The sequence below is a fragment of the Simochromis diagramma genome, unplaced genomic scaffold, assembly GCF_900408965.1.
Source record: "Simochromis diagramma unplaced genomic scaffold, fSimDia1.1 OVJJ01000685.1, whole genome shotgun sequence".
NCBI classification, from domain to species: Eukaryota; Metazoa; Chordata; class Actinopteri; order Cichliformes; family Cichlidae; genus Simochromis; species Simochromis diagramma.
The window spans coordinates 12,913,493-12,929,975 of record NW_024387477.1 but is presented as its reverse complement, the minus strand read 5'-3'; the positions used below and the strand labels follow the sequence as shown (position 1 = coordinate 12,929,975).

The 16,483-nt window shown below is 38.6% G+C and overlaps 1 protein-coding gene across 1 annotated transcript in view; it reads left to right on the top strand.

Moving 5' to 3' along the window:
• pcdh11 (protocadherin 11) overlaps window positions 1–16,483 on the top strand; it is a 134,788-nt gene that overhangs the window by 43,926 nt on the left and 74,379 nt on the right. The window contains exon 4 of the mRNA XM_040015351.1: window positions 11,380–11,439. Coding sequence (XP_039871285.1) covers window positions 11,380–11,439 — 60 coding nt within the window. The remainder of the gene's footprint in view (window positions 1–11,379; window positions 11,440–16,483) is intronic.

The window sequence follows — 16,483 nt, the reverse complement described above, 5'->3', positions numbered from 1 at the left end:
AGATTAGCATAACAATTAACATTTTATAATGGCCTACATGCCAGTAGCAAGATGGGGATGAAGAACATGATGTGGGATTATTCGCCATCATTATGTGGCCATAAACAATTTTCAGGGCTAGGAAAGATTCTGTTTATTTTTCAAATTAGTTGTCTTTTGCATCAAAGCCTTGTATTTTCCTGCATTTTGCATTTGTGGATGTGCTTCTCTGCGTGAATGCCTGCGCGCGCGTGTGTGTGTTCTAAGATGTTTGTGAAGTCCACAAGTAAAAAGGGCCTCATCATCTTTCATCTGTGCTGCATTTATTCTACAGTAGCAGTGCAGCAGCTGTTGCAGCTATATTTTTTTCTCCTTCTTTCCCCCCTCCACACGTATTTTGTATTGCGTATAAAATCTTGTGCATCTTCAAATAGCACGTTGTCAGATCACCAGTTGTACCTACTGGCAACTGAAAAGAATACGTTATCATTGTCTGAAGAAATACGCTTGGGAGGAGAGTAAGTGTACAGCATTGTATACAGATACACAATAGACACCGTCAAATGAGTAACTTTTTTATACTACAACAGCTACATCTGTATCAGAAAGGATTAGCATGGCGGGAAGGATTGGACAGTGTGTCTTATTTTAATTGCTGTGTATTTTAAATAAATTCCCAATGCTTTTCTTCTTGAATAGAACCTCTGTGGGGACGGAAACTGTCTTTTCTGAATACGGTTCCATATGGGAATAAGGATTACATTATTATTATTATCTTGTGAGGGATTAAGGATTTGTCTCATTTTGTCCCAGTGAGTAGTGTTGCCCTGCAAAATACAACTAAATCACAACACAGTGTAACAAAATACATATACTTCGTTTTATTTTTTTAATAACAGCATCTCATGCATGGAAAACCAGTAACATTTTTCTAAAAAAGATACTGAAATTAAAAACGACATTCGGGCTCAGTTTTCAATCCATCATAGAGGACAGATCAGTGAAATTTCCTGTTATCTAAATGCGCAGCTTGACATTTTATTTTTGCTGTCATATTATTCTGTGTTGCATCAATGTCATCCTATTGTTGGGAACACGTGATAAAGAGCAATGCCAAGCAGTAGATGTGTCTATATGAGAACTATGCAACACGTTTTAGCTTAAGAATGGAAGGAGTGTTCGCTTTCTACTGCACATCTAAAATGTACACAAATTGGTATCATTACTTGTTTCACATGGGTCACTTGGCACCAGTGCAGTATTAACCGAGAGGACACCAGAACAAAGCGCCGCCCACAGCCACAATTGACCTTTGGGGTTCTGATCTCTTAATGTGTTTCTCTGTGTTGGTGCTGATAAAGCTTTTCTTTGCCTCTGTCCAAATCTATAAAGGTTTTTTTTCCAAAGATGCTGGCAATGCGAAGTGGGAGACACAAATACCCTCTCCATTCCACGGTCATAATCTCTGCCTCTGCCATCGATAGCTCTAATAGGTGTTTAGAAGGCCTTGTATGTGTCTCCATTTGATAGCCTGCTAATGGTTCGACATGTCATTCAGAGAAAATGTTCTGTGTTGAGTGGGCGGGATGGAAGCAAGATCAGAATTCACCACAGGAGGCCTTGGCTGAACAACTGAAATATGTAATCCAAAGCCCCCCAAATAAACCCCAACCCCAAAATCTTGTAAAACAGAGTATTTTCACTAAGTTAATCTATATTCCCACCTGAAAGAGATGAAAAGATGTGAATTCATGCTCAAAACACCCAAGTTATTTTGTTATGGCTATCTGGTAATTGACAGGGCAGCCTCTTTTAAGAAAGTCCCTTTTAAATTATTGAATCTGCCAAACAATTCACTGCTACATTTAGTCACTGTAATTATGAACTCACCACCCCAGCATAATACTGTGTTTTTGTGTATTTGACAAGCCATGTGTGATTGTGTGGTGATTCAAAAAAGTTTAAAGCCAGTTCTCAAATGTACACTTTGTACCATGTTAGATCTAAAAAGAGAGACGTTGGTGTCGGCGATGTGATTAGCTTCAGTCCCAGTTGGGCTGCAGAGAATGGAATACATTAGTTGACTAGTAGATATGTGAATTATATAATATTAGATTGATGTGTCCAATTGGATTTAAATGACAGTTATATTGTGTCTAAATCATATTTAAAACTGAGTGTCATATTGGATTCACAAGAGCAGACAGTCTCCCATTGGAGTACCTGCCAAAAAATAGATGAATCTATGAGTTAATTCTTAATCATTGCGAAAATGGATTTTAAAGATATCTGAAGTCTCGTCGTGCAATTTTTAACATTTTTCATTTCTTCGGTTGTTCATTAATTAAGAATTGTTATATATTTTTGTCCTATAATAGTCACATTACATTTTACAGCAAGAATTAGTTTGGCGGAGCACAGTAAACAATATATATAAATATAAACTGTAAAAACAATATGACTTTTTGACATTCAACACCACCATGGATTAATTATATCCTCTTTCCCAGAAAGAAATCCATTCATAATACTTTCTGACTTAACTCTGCCTTTTACACCAGGCTTCAGCAGCCTGCTGCTGCTACTTGGCCACAGAAGTTCTCCACTGGGGTTTAACGCAACCAATGAGATTATTTATGCTTGCATAGCAGCTCTGTCTCTGAAAAAACATGTTTGTATTGCTAAAACCCCAATCTGCCTACATGTCCTGGTTCATGTGTGGCCGTGACTCCCCAGACTGAAGGTTTGGTCGAGGTCTCTCTTTCTGCTAGTAGTGTGGAACACATGCCTGGCACGACCAGTGCCATGGGGGGAATGGCACACAGCTGGTTTGATTGGACTCTGGCCTTAATCGCCCATGTCTCTGCCATCAGCGCTCAAGGAGCAGTAACACACATGTTAACTGTGCTCATACAAGGGAAACTGATTGGAGCCTTCTAGATTTATTCCTAATCAAATACTGAATTGTGCCCAGACAGATAAAATGCTGGTGTCGCTTTCCAAGTCTGGTATCAGTGTCTAACAAGAAAGTTTGGGCTAGGTGTTCAACGAGCTACTTTGCGGTCTCAATTTTTCAGCAAATGAAGGGGGCTGTTGTCAGAGAGCTGATTGTAGGGTGCAAAATACTGGGTGACAATCTGCGTGTCAAGATAAATACATCTGCTCCTGAGGAAATGCCATTAGCCATGCATATTTTAATCCCAAATAACTGTTATAAAAGGTTGCAAAACAAAAACACAAGGATCTAAAAGGTCAGTATTGAGCAGCTTAAACAAGAGTAGACTGCTCATCTAAACGAGAGCATCTCACCTGTAACTGATGAGAAGTACAAGTTGGAGACTTTGTTTTTAATTCTCGTTCCTCGGATGTACTGTTATGCATCACATTTATCATTCTGACCTCTTTTGTCAAACAGCAGTCAAATCAGAATGCTTTTTTTAATAACACATGCACTGAATATTATAACTTGCTAAGATGTTAAATATTGTCATTTATCAAAAAAGCCATTGCCTGACCATGAGAAGAAGTCAATAACAATGTGTAGCTAATGTAATTTTGAATACACTTAATGCTCTACTTAGCCGACTAGAGAGGGGACTGCAGTAATAAATCGGTTGACTGTTACTGATAAGCTTAACAGCAAAGCAGCATCCAAGCATTTGAATGAGGGCATTAATGGTTGTTTAAAACAGGAATAATGAAGTGACAACAGCAGTGTTGTGTCGCCTCTTGCTCTTGAGAGGAACGTCTGCCAGTGGAGGAAAATGGTGACTTGCTTACTTCTAAAGGACATCAGCAGAGAAGTAGTACTTCCAGTCATCAGAACTTGGCGAATACTTTAATTGCAAATGACAAAAACAAACAAACAAACAAAAAAACAAAACAAAACAACGTGGCCTCATTTCAGCATTTCATTTCATTTGTGTCAACAGCTTCTCGTGCATGCGCACAAACTTAAAAGCGTACGCACAGGGAGACCACTCTTAATCTTTTTGACGCACACATGTGGATGCTCATGCACGTTTGCTTGCGAAATACACATAGAAGCTCATATGCAGTGCACAAACACAAAGCAAATGTCCTCACAAAGTAGATGAGCTCCATTCTGTGTCGAATCGAAAGCATCTGCAAAGCCAGTTGCTCTCGGCCGTGGAGGCGTGCATCAGCCGGCAGAGGCGCCTGCTTGGTGTCCCAGGGTGGCTCGCGTAACACTTGGCCTGCTCCCTAGCCACTGCCGGGATCAGAAAGGCCCACTGCTATCATCCGGGCGCTGGCAGCAGTGAGGCTAGGCTTAGAATGACAAATTGGTTTGAGGGAGTGAGTGAGGGAGAGAGCAAGCCAAGAAATATACTTTGAAGAGAGAAATGCATTCCGGGTTTCGACAAGCATGCCATATTATATGGTCAAGTGTACAAGTCTGACTCCTGCCACGCGGATTGATCGAGATCCCAAAGACACTTAAATGAGGCGAGGGTCTTTCATCGTGACAATGCCAAAGAATTTATCTTAGAAAGTCACCCAAAATATGACTGGATTAGAGAGCTTTTCAGCATGCGGTCTCTCGTCTCGTGGCCTCAATTTTCATTGAACTGCCCTTTTATTTTTAGCAACAATAGTTTAGTAGTATTTGCTTATGTTTCACAGTGTTGGAAATGTAGAAATTTCTAAATGCACATTACAATATTTCCAACTTTATCCAAAGAAACCCGAATTATTGTGTAAATCAGGATGTTTACATACAGAAATGCATTTCAGATAATTGTAGAAATAATCTGAAAAAAATATATGTTGTGTAATACATGCTAATGTAATTTTCTCTGATGGATTATTGATTCAGAATGTATTACTTGCTTCATATTTCAACAAACTCATCATTGCCACCATCATCAGTGATTACAGCCAGTGAATGATGCTCTGTGTTTATGGTTTGGGAGAGTTATTCTTTTCAAATGAAACACGCAGGGAAAAATGGTGGTTAGTGAAATGTTATCTTTATTTTGGACTGAAGTAGAGCATGAACTGATATTTAGCCACTAAATATTGCATATATAATACATGGCATATATAGCATATCACTATTACAAGTATCAGCTTAAAAATTTGTGTGTCTGTTTTCTGTATGATGGTCCTGAAAACAAAATCTCCTAATGCAAAGTCAGAGCAATAAAAGCAATATTAAGCTTCTTCAGCATATTTTAGATTATCGGAAACCCACATTCGGTGAAATCCGACTGTTGTTAATCCACAACAAAACTGCATTTGTAAAAAAAAAAAAAAAAAACTGTTCAAAATTATAGGGACAAGAAAATTCCAAAATAAATGGGGAACGGTGCAACTATTGACACTGGCAAGCTGTTTAATGTTGGAGGTGCACAGCATTCTGCTCGGCTCGAGGAGGAGACTGCGTACGAACGCTTTGCATATTCAAACAGGAAATACTTTATTTATCGCGTGCAATCAAATCTACAATTGACTGTATAAGAGATAATCTAATTAAACATTACCACAATTATCGGTCTTGGCCAATTGGATAACTGACTTATTAACTAGTGTTGTGTTCTGCTGTTTTAAGCAATAGTTGTTTTAAACAAGCAGCTTTGTAGGTTGTAATTACATTTTCTGCAGGCTTGTTGGCACCTTGGTCAAAGGCAACCTCCTGTGTGGACTCCCTCATGTAAATAAGAGCCCCTTTCCTTGCCAAAGCAATCATGACATTGCACTGGTGTAATGCTAGGCCTGCAAATAAGCCATGTCAGAAGCATACGCACAAGACACCGGATGTAGCCCTCTTGAATTCCCTCTCTCAGCATCCAGAGATGCACCATTTGGCATCTCTGGAATTTGGTTTGAGGTTGCAGAGTATTTTACTTTTGTTGTCAAATTGCTTTGCAAATGAGGCCCACTCTGGCACGATTTCAAAGAGCTTGTGCTATATGTGCAGCTTCCTTCAGGCACTAGTTTCTGAACCTTCATCATTCTCTATGCATATGCACAGTACTGCGCTAAGCTCACATGGAAGGCTAGATAAACATGCCAGGCTGGGAGGAAGATGGAAGGCAGTATGCTTATGTCTTGTCAGCCTGTCTGTATGTTGATTTTGTGTTGTTCAGCTTGACTGGCATGGTCTATCTAATAACATGGCAGGTAGACAGTACGAAAGCCTCGTAGGTATCTACCCATTAAAATGATATTCAATCATTTTTTGATGCGCTTTTTTTTTTTGCCCCAAACCACGCCTTATAATGATTCAAGGTTCGAGCGCCATTCACATTGAAATGTTGTGTTGCTTGAAGCCACATCAAAATAATTGTTTTGATATGTTCCGTTTTTGACTTGGCAATGACATTAATAGGAGGTGATTGTACAATGAGGATAAAAAGCATTTTTTGAGGTAGGTTGACTAAATTTCAGCCATGAATCCCCTGGCTCACAATTATACGTTTTTAGTCTGGGCATCATGGAACAGCCATTGCTTTGAGATACAAGTGTTGCACATATTGCGTGTCCTTTTGATTGCATGTCCAAGTCAGCCACTAAATAATAATGCAGGGATTGAAACACTGCAAAATAGCCCAAGGCTCAGAAATTGCTAATGAACATCACCAGGGTGCAGCTGGGGTTGCACTGTGTGATAAAGGCATTGAAACCTTACTTCATGTTTCAAAGGCAAATAATCTGTGGTCGATTTCTTTATACTCCAAACATCTGTGTCACTGCCTTAAAAGTGGCGGGAGACAATAAATGTGCACTAAGGAAAACCACAGATGACTCGCTAAAACGAGATATATATTCCAACGTGTCATAGTTTCAAGTGTTAACTTCAGCACTGGACATCTTTATGGCATATGTTTCTGTGGACTGATAAGCAGTGGAAGCATGATCTCTGTCATCACAATATTACAAATATGTGTTTTATACTTGTTACATTTTCTCCTTTCACTGCCTGTCTAGAACTATTCTCACTTTGCAGAGAACCGGCAAGCAACGGGAAATCCGTGGAGAGGCAAAGAGACAGAAGGCAAGAAAAAGAGAATATATTTGGTGCTATGTGCTGCAGATCAAAAACATGGCAGTCACATGATCAAAGGCATTTGATAATCCTTGAACTACAATGCTCCTTTAATCCTAGCGAGAGAACTATATTTTATTGGGGGAGGAGGGCTGAAACAATGCTGGGGTGACAAACAGAGCTGAAGAAGCAGTAACTAGCTGGTAGAAATACAGTTTACTAAATGTGGCACAGTACTTTTGTGGGAGCTGGGGAAGAAAATAGTATAAAGCCTCCTTGTGTGGGGAGAAAATGGAGGCTGAGTTGATGGGACTAGAAACACAAATGTGCCACAAGTCAGTGTCCACTCAGCACTGAATAGTGCTCTTGTTTTTTTTCCACTATACTTGTTGGGGAAGTTGGCTCGGTGAATGTGACTAGACTGCCTTATACTACATCTGCCACACAGAAACAGAGTGCAAGCTACACAGGGTTTGGGCTACTACTTCTCCCAGTCAAGTTGAGTTTCTGGCTAGTTCATTTTCCTGAAGATTCTTTTATACATATGTTTAAAAAATTGGATGGTTTACAAAAAATATGCTATATAATCAAATGGCAGAACAACAACATACCAAATGGTATTTATTATTTATTTATTTTAATTCATTGTGAATTTACATATGATATATTACACTTTTTAAAAAACCTATGCAATTCTTGAACTGCAATATTTCATGTTGGGTGTAAAAGCAGCACCATCCCTATAGAGCCTGAAGGTTTTCACAACTTGCAAAAAACACTTGTCCACAAAACATTGTAAAGAAATTTGAGATTTCGTTCAGGACTTAAAGTAAAGGCGTCCAAAGAATTAGACAACTCTGTGCACAACTGGATCAGGCAAAAAACACATATTGTGTTTTTTGCCTGATCCAGTTGTGCCTGATCGGTGAGTTATCAGGCACAACTGCTTTAAAACAGATGTCGCTCTGTAGTGGGAATCATTGCACAGGCTCAGACACATTTCTGAAAATCATTGTCACAGAGTCATTGTCACACAGTTCATCCACTAGATGAAAGTTAAAGCCAGGAACATTATAAGAGAGTCTATTGTAACACTATCATGAAAGAATCTGGGGACTATTTCTAATCTATATATTATACAGCAGCAAAGCTGAGAGTAGAAAAGCTTTTTTAAAACCTGAAGTGACATCCACACAGAGAGCGATTCACTCATCCATATCACTTTGAAGTTAATGTAGGTGCAGACTCTGGTTGCCTAGGTAACCCTCTAATGCATTTACTACCAGGTCATATGTCAATCAACAGTATCCTGCACTCTTAGCTGTAGTTGCTTCAGTTGCTCACCTCAAATCTGAGAAACGTTGACTTGTTGAGGTGTATATGGCTGCTGAGTGGAGTTTTTTATACCTTACAATGCAAAATAAATAAAAAAAAAACATATATATTTTTTAAAAACTTACCCATTTTCTCAGAAAGTTGTATATCAAAACTTTTTTTTTTTTTTTTTGCAAGAGCATGATCCCGGAGCCGAAGAGAAGACGTAACATTTTTATCACCTCACACCTGAAAAGTTTTACTGAAGCTTTACTTGTGTTCAGTGATGCACATCTTCTCTTAAATGTTTTTTCTAATATCACACAAGATTAATAGAGACAGAAAACATATAAATGACAAATAGTTATTTATGAAGTCTTTTATGACAAAAGATTTCAGATTTTTATTATTATATCTTAACAGGCACATAAAAGTCCGTTTTTAACATTCACCTTTTTCAGTTCTGTAGGTTTTTTTTTTTTAAAAAAAAGACAAAGTAAAAATCAAGAAAACTTTCATCTGAAACTCTTCAAAGTATGCTTGTTCTGAAGAAATTTAAGATTCCATGTGGGAAACTTTCAACAGAGAAGCAGACAACTCACAGGTCCTCAGCTGGCCCTGTCATTACTATAACCTTAGACCAAGATTGTGTTGGACTGTGAAAGGAGTAGCACACAATGTACATTTTTTGGCAGATTCCCACATGGAATATCTTTAAAAGAAATACTCCAGTGACTTTCAGAAGGCAGTCAGTCTCATTTTTCAAGAACCATAGAGCAACTCTCTGTCCCATGCAGCTTTTTACGCACATGTTGGTAAAGTGAAATTTAAAAAAAGAGCATATATTTATGGCAAAAACAAAAAACCCCTTTTAAATAACAAGTTTAAATATTTTGCATGTTTTTGTTTTCATTTGTCTTTTATGCAGACTTTTAGCGGGAAAACTGTGCGACATTTATTAAAGTACACAATTTGTGAGCTGCTGAGTGAGGCTCCTAATTTATATGATGAGAGTAAAGACAGCGAGATAGAAATAGAGCTCATTCTTAGATTTTATCAAAACATTTCCAAGAAATCAGAAAGATAAAATTGTCTTATATTTTCTTCAGAAACTGTAATATATATATATGTGTAACATGCGCTCTCTCTGGGCCTCATCCTATTACAATGACCAGCCCATGCATGGTGAAAAGACAAAAACATCAATATGTGGCGTAATCCAAATCCCTCTGTTGCAAGCATTGTCAATAGTCTTCATTATCAGATGCAAAATGTCCCAGACAAAGGTGAGTTGAAAAATGACAGTCGTTTTTACTTCCATATGTTTTCCCTTATCACCTCTCTACTCTACTGTCTCTCCTGTAACTGTGCGGAGATGAGCTATGAGCTGTTTGTCAGAAAAGCTGTACAGTTTCCACGCTGATGAAACACTAATGATTATTATATAGATTTAACGAGTGAGTTAAACTAGGAATTTATTAGAAATGGCATGAGTGAAAAGTGGTGGTTAGCTTTATTGTTTGTTTTTTTTTGCATTTGATAATGTCTCTTCTTTAACAGTATTTGTACTTCCAAATTAAAGTAGTTGTTAATTTGGATCACATATTGTTTTGTACAAATTCAACAAAACAAAACAAATAAATAACTAAATGCTTTTGCATAAACATCACATTGTGTGTTCAATAGTTTTAGCATATTTGGCATTGGTGGTAAAGGGAATATTTTCCTGAATGCTTTGTGTGAAGTTTTTGCAAGTCATGCCTTGATTAATCGCCAGTATTGATGGCGTGCCGAGTTATCTGTACATTGCAAACACTGTGGTTCACATTATAATTGATTGGACTCTCTTTTTTTTCTTTTTTGTCACTCTCCTCCTAACTCTACAATATCCTGTAGAATCTAATATTCACAATTTTGGAGGCAGTGTTCAGAATCAAGGTCATTCATTTTCCCCCACTGGGAACATGCAGAAGCAAACTCCATTTCCTGCTCCTACCCACAAAGAAAATAATTCATGTTTATTTGTCACATCAATTAAGATATCATGGTTATATTGCCTACTCAATCTGTAGGGAAAATTTTGTCTACTAATTCCATCGTCCCAGCAAGGCCCATTTATTCATTTATATTTCATGACCTGGTGTTTACGCTACAGTGAATGCCTGGCTGATTTTTTTTTTCTCCCCTCTCTTAGTTGCCTTGTCCAGAGAGGTGTTCTCCTTCTACGTTGCGATGAAATATAGATGTTAAGAGTCTGGAGAGTCGAGTGTCTCATCTGTCCTAGAGAAACCATAAGGCAGCCATTAATAGTGTCACAGAGCATCAGACGTACCACAGGCACATAATTGGAAATGAGGACATAACTGAAAGCACCTGCTTGAAAATCAACAGGGCCTTCCCACGAGGCAAGCCCTCGGTAGATTCCAAAAGAAGTTTTCCGAGCCCCTCCGCTTCCCTGCTGGTTCTGTTTCACCCATTGCTCTTTTTTTTTTTTCATTTCTCACTGAGGTCAGCTCAAGATGGCTTATTGTTTTTTCTTTTTTTTTTTATGATGGCATTGTGAGTATGCAAATACTTTGGATCTTTGCATAATCACAAGCAGCAGGACCATCTGTTGTTGGCTTGTTGACTTACCTTGTGTCTGCTTTTAATGGTGTTTTCTTGTATCTGAGTGATGTATTGGTGTATTAACAATGTGATAATCATTTAACCTCAAAAAATGCAGTCGGGCGTGTACGAAAAATCCGAACATATGTTCAGCGAAATCTTCTGACAAAGAAGGATTTATAATCTTTGAGCAGGGATAGAAATAAGGGAACACAAAAACAAATAACAAAAAAAATCACTCCGCTCACGTTATGTCAGATAAGACGACGCTGTCAAGATAGAGATTTAAAATGTGACGCTTGACAAATGTTGTGATCTTGGCTTAGTGGGTAGTAAAGAGTGGGAGTTAACCCCCACTTAAAAACACAGCAAAAATACTAATAGCAAGGAATAGTAAATAAGATGAAACTTTATGCAAGGATATGCCTCCAATGAAACATGTCCCTGATAATGTTTTTTTTTTCCACTAGAACCAGAGCCAGACACCAGAGAAGTCTTTTAACTCACCGCCTCCCATTTGTCCTCATAAGGTAAGCTCCAGTTTGCTTTCAGGCAAGGAATAAACAACATTATGTGAAATAATTACAGATATTTTAAGAATGCGATGTTCTTATTAAGCTGTGATTCTGTGTCTATTTGCAATTTTGCATTTGTAAATTAGCTGCATAATATGTCAAGACCCTTTTCATCTTCTCACATATCTGATGTTCCATTCACCATATCATTGCAAGACTCTTTGCCAAATGGTGTGCAAAATGAATTTGTTTATCATGGGTTCTTAAAGAAACTATTTTCATTTCCAAGACAACAGTTTCATCTGTTTTCTGTTCTTCCTCTGTGCGTTCTGCTAATCGTTTGAGATTTATTTAACATGAAGCGAGAAGGGCAAATTTATTCAATGCTAATTAGTCTTGTACATGCACAGTCAAAGTCATCACTTCACTGTGATGGTCTCAAGTCGTCACCACACACTGACTGAAGTCACTGTCCCCTTCAACCTCTACTCCTGATGTGTGACTCTTGCAAATGTGATAATGTGCCATGCAGTGAAATTCGCGCAATTTCAGTTCACTTAGCACCAAACGTGTCAAAAATGCCTGTGTCCTTTTCTGGATGAATGGGCGTTATGGCTGAGAGTGGCTTATTGCAAGAGTGGACCTTGGTAAAAGGAGCCCAATAGATGGAAGCTGTCTGACAGGCTGTCATCAACTGTTCAAAGCCTAACACCGCTCTACATCCCTAATGCACAGCTAGCTGTCTGAAATGACTTTGGTGGCATTAAAATATGCAGACAGTGGTCGGACAGTAAATAATAACAAAATATGATACCCGTTTCTCTGCTCTGTCACTGGAAAATCACTGGAAAAAGTAAATTATCTGCATATCAATCATTGCAGAATAAGAACGCACATCCATGTAAGGCCTGAACTTTTCAAATTTGGGTTGCTTTTGGTGAGAAATTACAGCGTGCCGTAGCTTTAATGGGGTGTTACAGATGTTTTAATGTAAGAAGACATCACTTTCGATTGCTCCACATACTATGTCTACGTCTTGTTTCCTCTGGACCCCGTACTTCTCTCTCTTTCACTCTTTCCATTTTTACCCAGCTGATCAGGGCTGATGTAATGGGGGAACACTGTGGGTTTGCGGATAGTGTTATTCACGTTTTAGCTGTTAGCAGCTGAACATAATCTCCCTCTAGTCAGCTCACATTAGTCTCCATGATCCACACCAGCCCAATATGTGCAGCGAATGCATTGGGCCAGCTGGGGTAATTTAGTATGTCAGTCAGTTCAGGAGGCTGGTAAAATGAGTAAATGGCTGGATATGATTTATATGTAAAGAATATTCTGATTATAATGGCTCTCAGAATAGAATATCCACTGGCTTTTTAAACTTCTCTTCATCTGCATTGTGTGCATCCCCCAGATAGATAGCGAAATGAACAGAGGGCTTTTAAACTGACTACTCTGTGATTATATTAAGAATGTGAGAGTGAGAGAGCGAGGAGAGGGAGGAGATCGGGTGCCCGAGCACTAAGTATATATAATTGCTTCTTGACACATTGGCCAAATTCTGCAGTGCCAGGATCTGAGCGAAGATGATTAACGGCTGTCCAAGTGGGTGGGCACTGCAGGTCGTTCAGGGCCTTTGGTTTCCATAGTGATTCTAGTCTAAAGGCCATATATTGCATAGTGAATATCCCAGAGGTCCACACATTGTTAAACTACAATTATAACTCACATCAAGAGCATTGTCTGTCCACCGCAAACTCTCTTATTCACCCACCAAGTGTCTTGCTGCGTTTTCCCTCTGCTCATCATTTATTTTCTCTTCTTATTTTCTTAAATTGTCTCCCCTAGCTGGCGAGAAGATAAAGAGTAAAAATTTTGCATTATGTGAATAATTGATGTGTGGGCTCACCTCAGAGCATCATCACACTACGCCAGTCGGGGTAAGAGGTGAGGGTAAGATCATATTTCTGACATGAGGCTTCAGGCTATAGAAAATTGTTTCACAAGGGTTTTCACAAGGTTTTCCTGTGAATCGACAGCGTGAATAACAACTTCTCATTATAGCACAACAGGGTAGTAATAAAATGTGAATAGGGATGCACATGCTTGGTTCTGTACATAAAGTCATGTGCGTCTGACAAGCTATAACATACAAGTAGTTCATTATAATACGGTTCTTGGTATCTGAGGTGGCTGTGTATAATAATGTGTGTGTAAGCATGCCAAAGTATGTGTATGTCTTTGTGAACACCACAATTTAAATAGGTGACAGATGGAGAGGACAAGGGATGGGGGTGGGGATCAAGCACCTCTGACAATATGGGGCCTGCACTGCACCTTGTTCTTGCCAACTCTGAAATAGCTACGGTAAACTAAAGCCGTGTGACTCCGGGATGCCATTTCACAGTTTTGTTTTCCTCGCGTTTCACAGTTTTTATTTCCACAAAAGACAAACTCTCTTGTGAAATGTCACCTAACAATGTAAAAGTTGAGTGATGAGCATGCTAGAGAAACACCTTGCTTCTTGAAGGGTTAGACTTTATTCTGTGAAGTTTGACAAAGACATGAATGTAAATGCGCTGAGTGTTACAGATAAAATTCTTAAGACATACAGTATGCAGGAGCTTTTTAAAGCCAAGGAAAGGCCACCGAATAAACACATTTCAATGGTGATTCACTCTGTATAATAAAAGGAAATCCTTCAGGCATCCAAACAAAAGGCCTGTCATGCAGCAATTAAGCTTTGTTATTTGCGTCAAGCAGACTATGGATAAGTAATGTATCTTCCTAAGGATGTACGTCCAACATCCTCGCACATGCAAGTGCACAGGCAAACACAGTCAGTCACTCAACCCCAATTCATTTGAGGTAAATGTAATCTCAGAAGACAAGCAGCAACAACCCACGGCTCCATCAAGGTGCCTGGGGTTGCATTGGTGGCCATCGTCAAATAAATAATGCTTTGTGACTGAAAAAAAGACAATCCAAAAGGTCATCTGTGACCTCTGGGACCAGTGCTGTGCAGCATCTGTCACTAGCAAGCACCACATGTCTGTGTCAAATGGCAAAAGGTATGTGGTGCAGCCAGCCTGCCATGTAATGAAGGGAGTAGGCCTCTATATACATAACATCACAGTCACAATTGTATTAAGAGGGCTCCACAGTATCCTGGCCCATCTGCAGGACATCTTCTACGCACCATAGTATAAATGACAGAATGGAAAATTATCTACAATATTATTAAATAAATACACTTTTCAAGATCATACCTGGCATATCAAGGAAGAAATTCATGTTCTTTGGAAATCTAACTGAAAAAAAGGATAAAAAAGTATTTGACATCCCCTTAATCCATTTAATCGGTAATGAGGTTTAGGTAACTTTCAGGAGGATAAGTGAACACTGGCTATCCTCTTTGATGATATTTCACTTGTCACATAATTTCCGTAACAGCAGTTAATGGTATCAAATATTCAGGGTAAAATGATGAAGAAATATATAATCGATGCTTTCCTTTCAGCCAACTTACAATTCTCATATATCTGCATCAGACCACACCTCCGTGTGGAACAAATCAATAATATTCCATTTCTAACCAAATTCTTCTTTTTGTATGGTGAAATCCGATCTTTATGGACACAGTAACAAATTGGATATCCCCACAGTCACATTGGAAAAAGAAACACAAGCACAGAGACAACATGGGTTGCTCTGTAAAAAATGTACCATGCATATTGTTTGACGAAATTGCGTACCACACAAATTTCATTCTGAATTCTCTCAAAGTGCAAATGAGGCTCACTTCTGTTAGTATATTTCCCAGATCCCCTGCACTGTACTCTCTCACATGCTGGCTGTCCTTTCTTCTTACTCGCCATGTATCTCCCTCCCCACATCCAGCTAAACCAATCAGGGATTTGAGGGCCTCGCCTCCAATCAATTACGACCCAAATCAGTGCAGAGGCCTTTGATATAGAATCATTTGTCAAATCAGTGCAGATGGCTGAGGGCAGGTACCCTTGTGCTATAGGCCATATCCATGTGGAAATCTCTGCTCAGGGTGGGCTCTCCTGATGCTCCCCAACCTATTAATGGGAAGTCATTTTGTGCGCCAGGACTGCAGTCCAGCTGCCTGGTCTCCTAGATTGCTAGTGTTTAAGCATCTTAGTCAAACAGAGGATAATAGCAAATGATTTGAACTTTGTAGGCAAACGGAATATGAATCTCATGGATCCTACTTGAAGTTTTCAAATGGACTGTACAACGACTACAAGAGTACCCAAGGTGTATTTTAAAACTCTAAATTATCACATGCAACCTGCTGTGACAAAATACTTTAGTACATGAGCCAATCCACTGCAAATGGTGCCCCAGAAATACCAAATAGAAATTCAGATTTTCATCATGCGAGTGCTGTTTACTTGTGCATGTTCACTTTTGAGCAGTTGAAGAGAAAACTTCTGAATACAACTAAAACTGAAATACAGCTAAACCTAAGACTTAAATACACTAATCCAGATTGTGGTAATAGTAACTTAAGGTCAAGAGTTCCTGTTCACAACCAAATTTTAACCAAGCAATAGTAATATATAATAGTGAATAATCAGACAATGCTTATCAAGAGAAAAAAATATAACCTAAATATATTTAGAGGACATTGTGAGTGTGTCTGTCTCACCGGTGCTGTTTGATATGTCCTCCTTAGGAAAAGGCAGAATTAAAAACATTATAAATACAATATTTTCAGTGTATTTAAGTTCATTTAAGTGTGTGCATGCCCAATGATTGGGCTACTTTAATAAGCTTGCCAAAACTCACCTCCTAAAAAAGTCTTCAACCTTTAGCCTTTGTTTCTTTATACTCTTATATAAAGGGACCTTGGGTTTCAGCAAATTCAGCAATAATACATATAACTAAATAATTATTATCTTGAAAACCCAATATATTTTTAGAGCCTCTGTAAAGCTCCCTATAACTTCTTATAGTGATTTATCATAGCCTTCAGAGTTTCAAACCAAGTTGCTTCTTCTTACAGTATCTCATGTAGACTCTTGTCTCA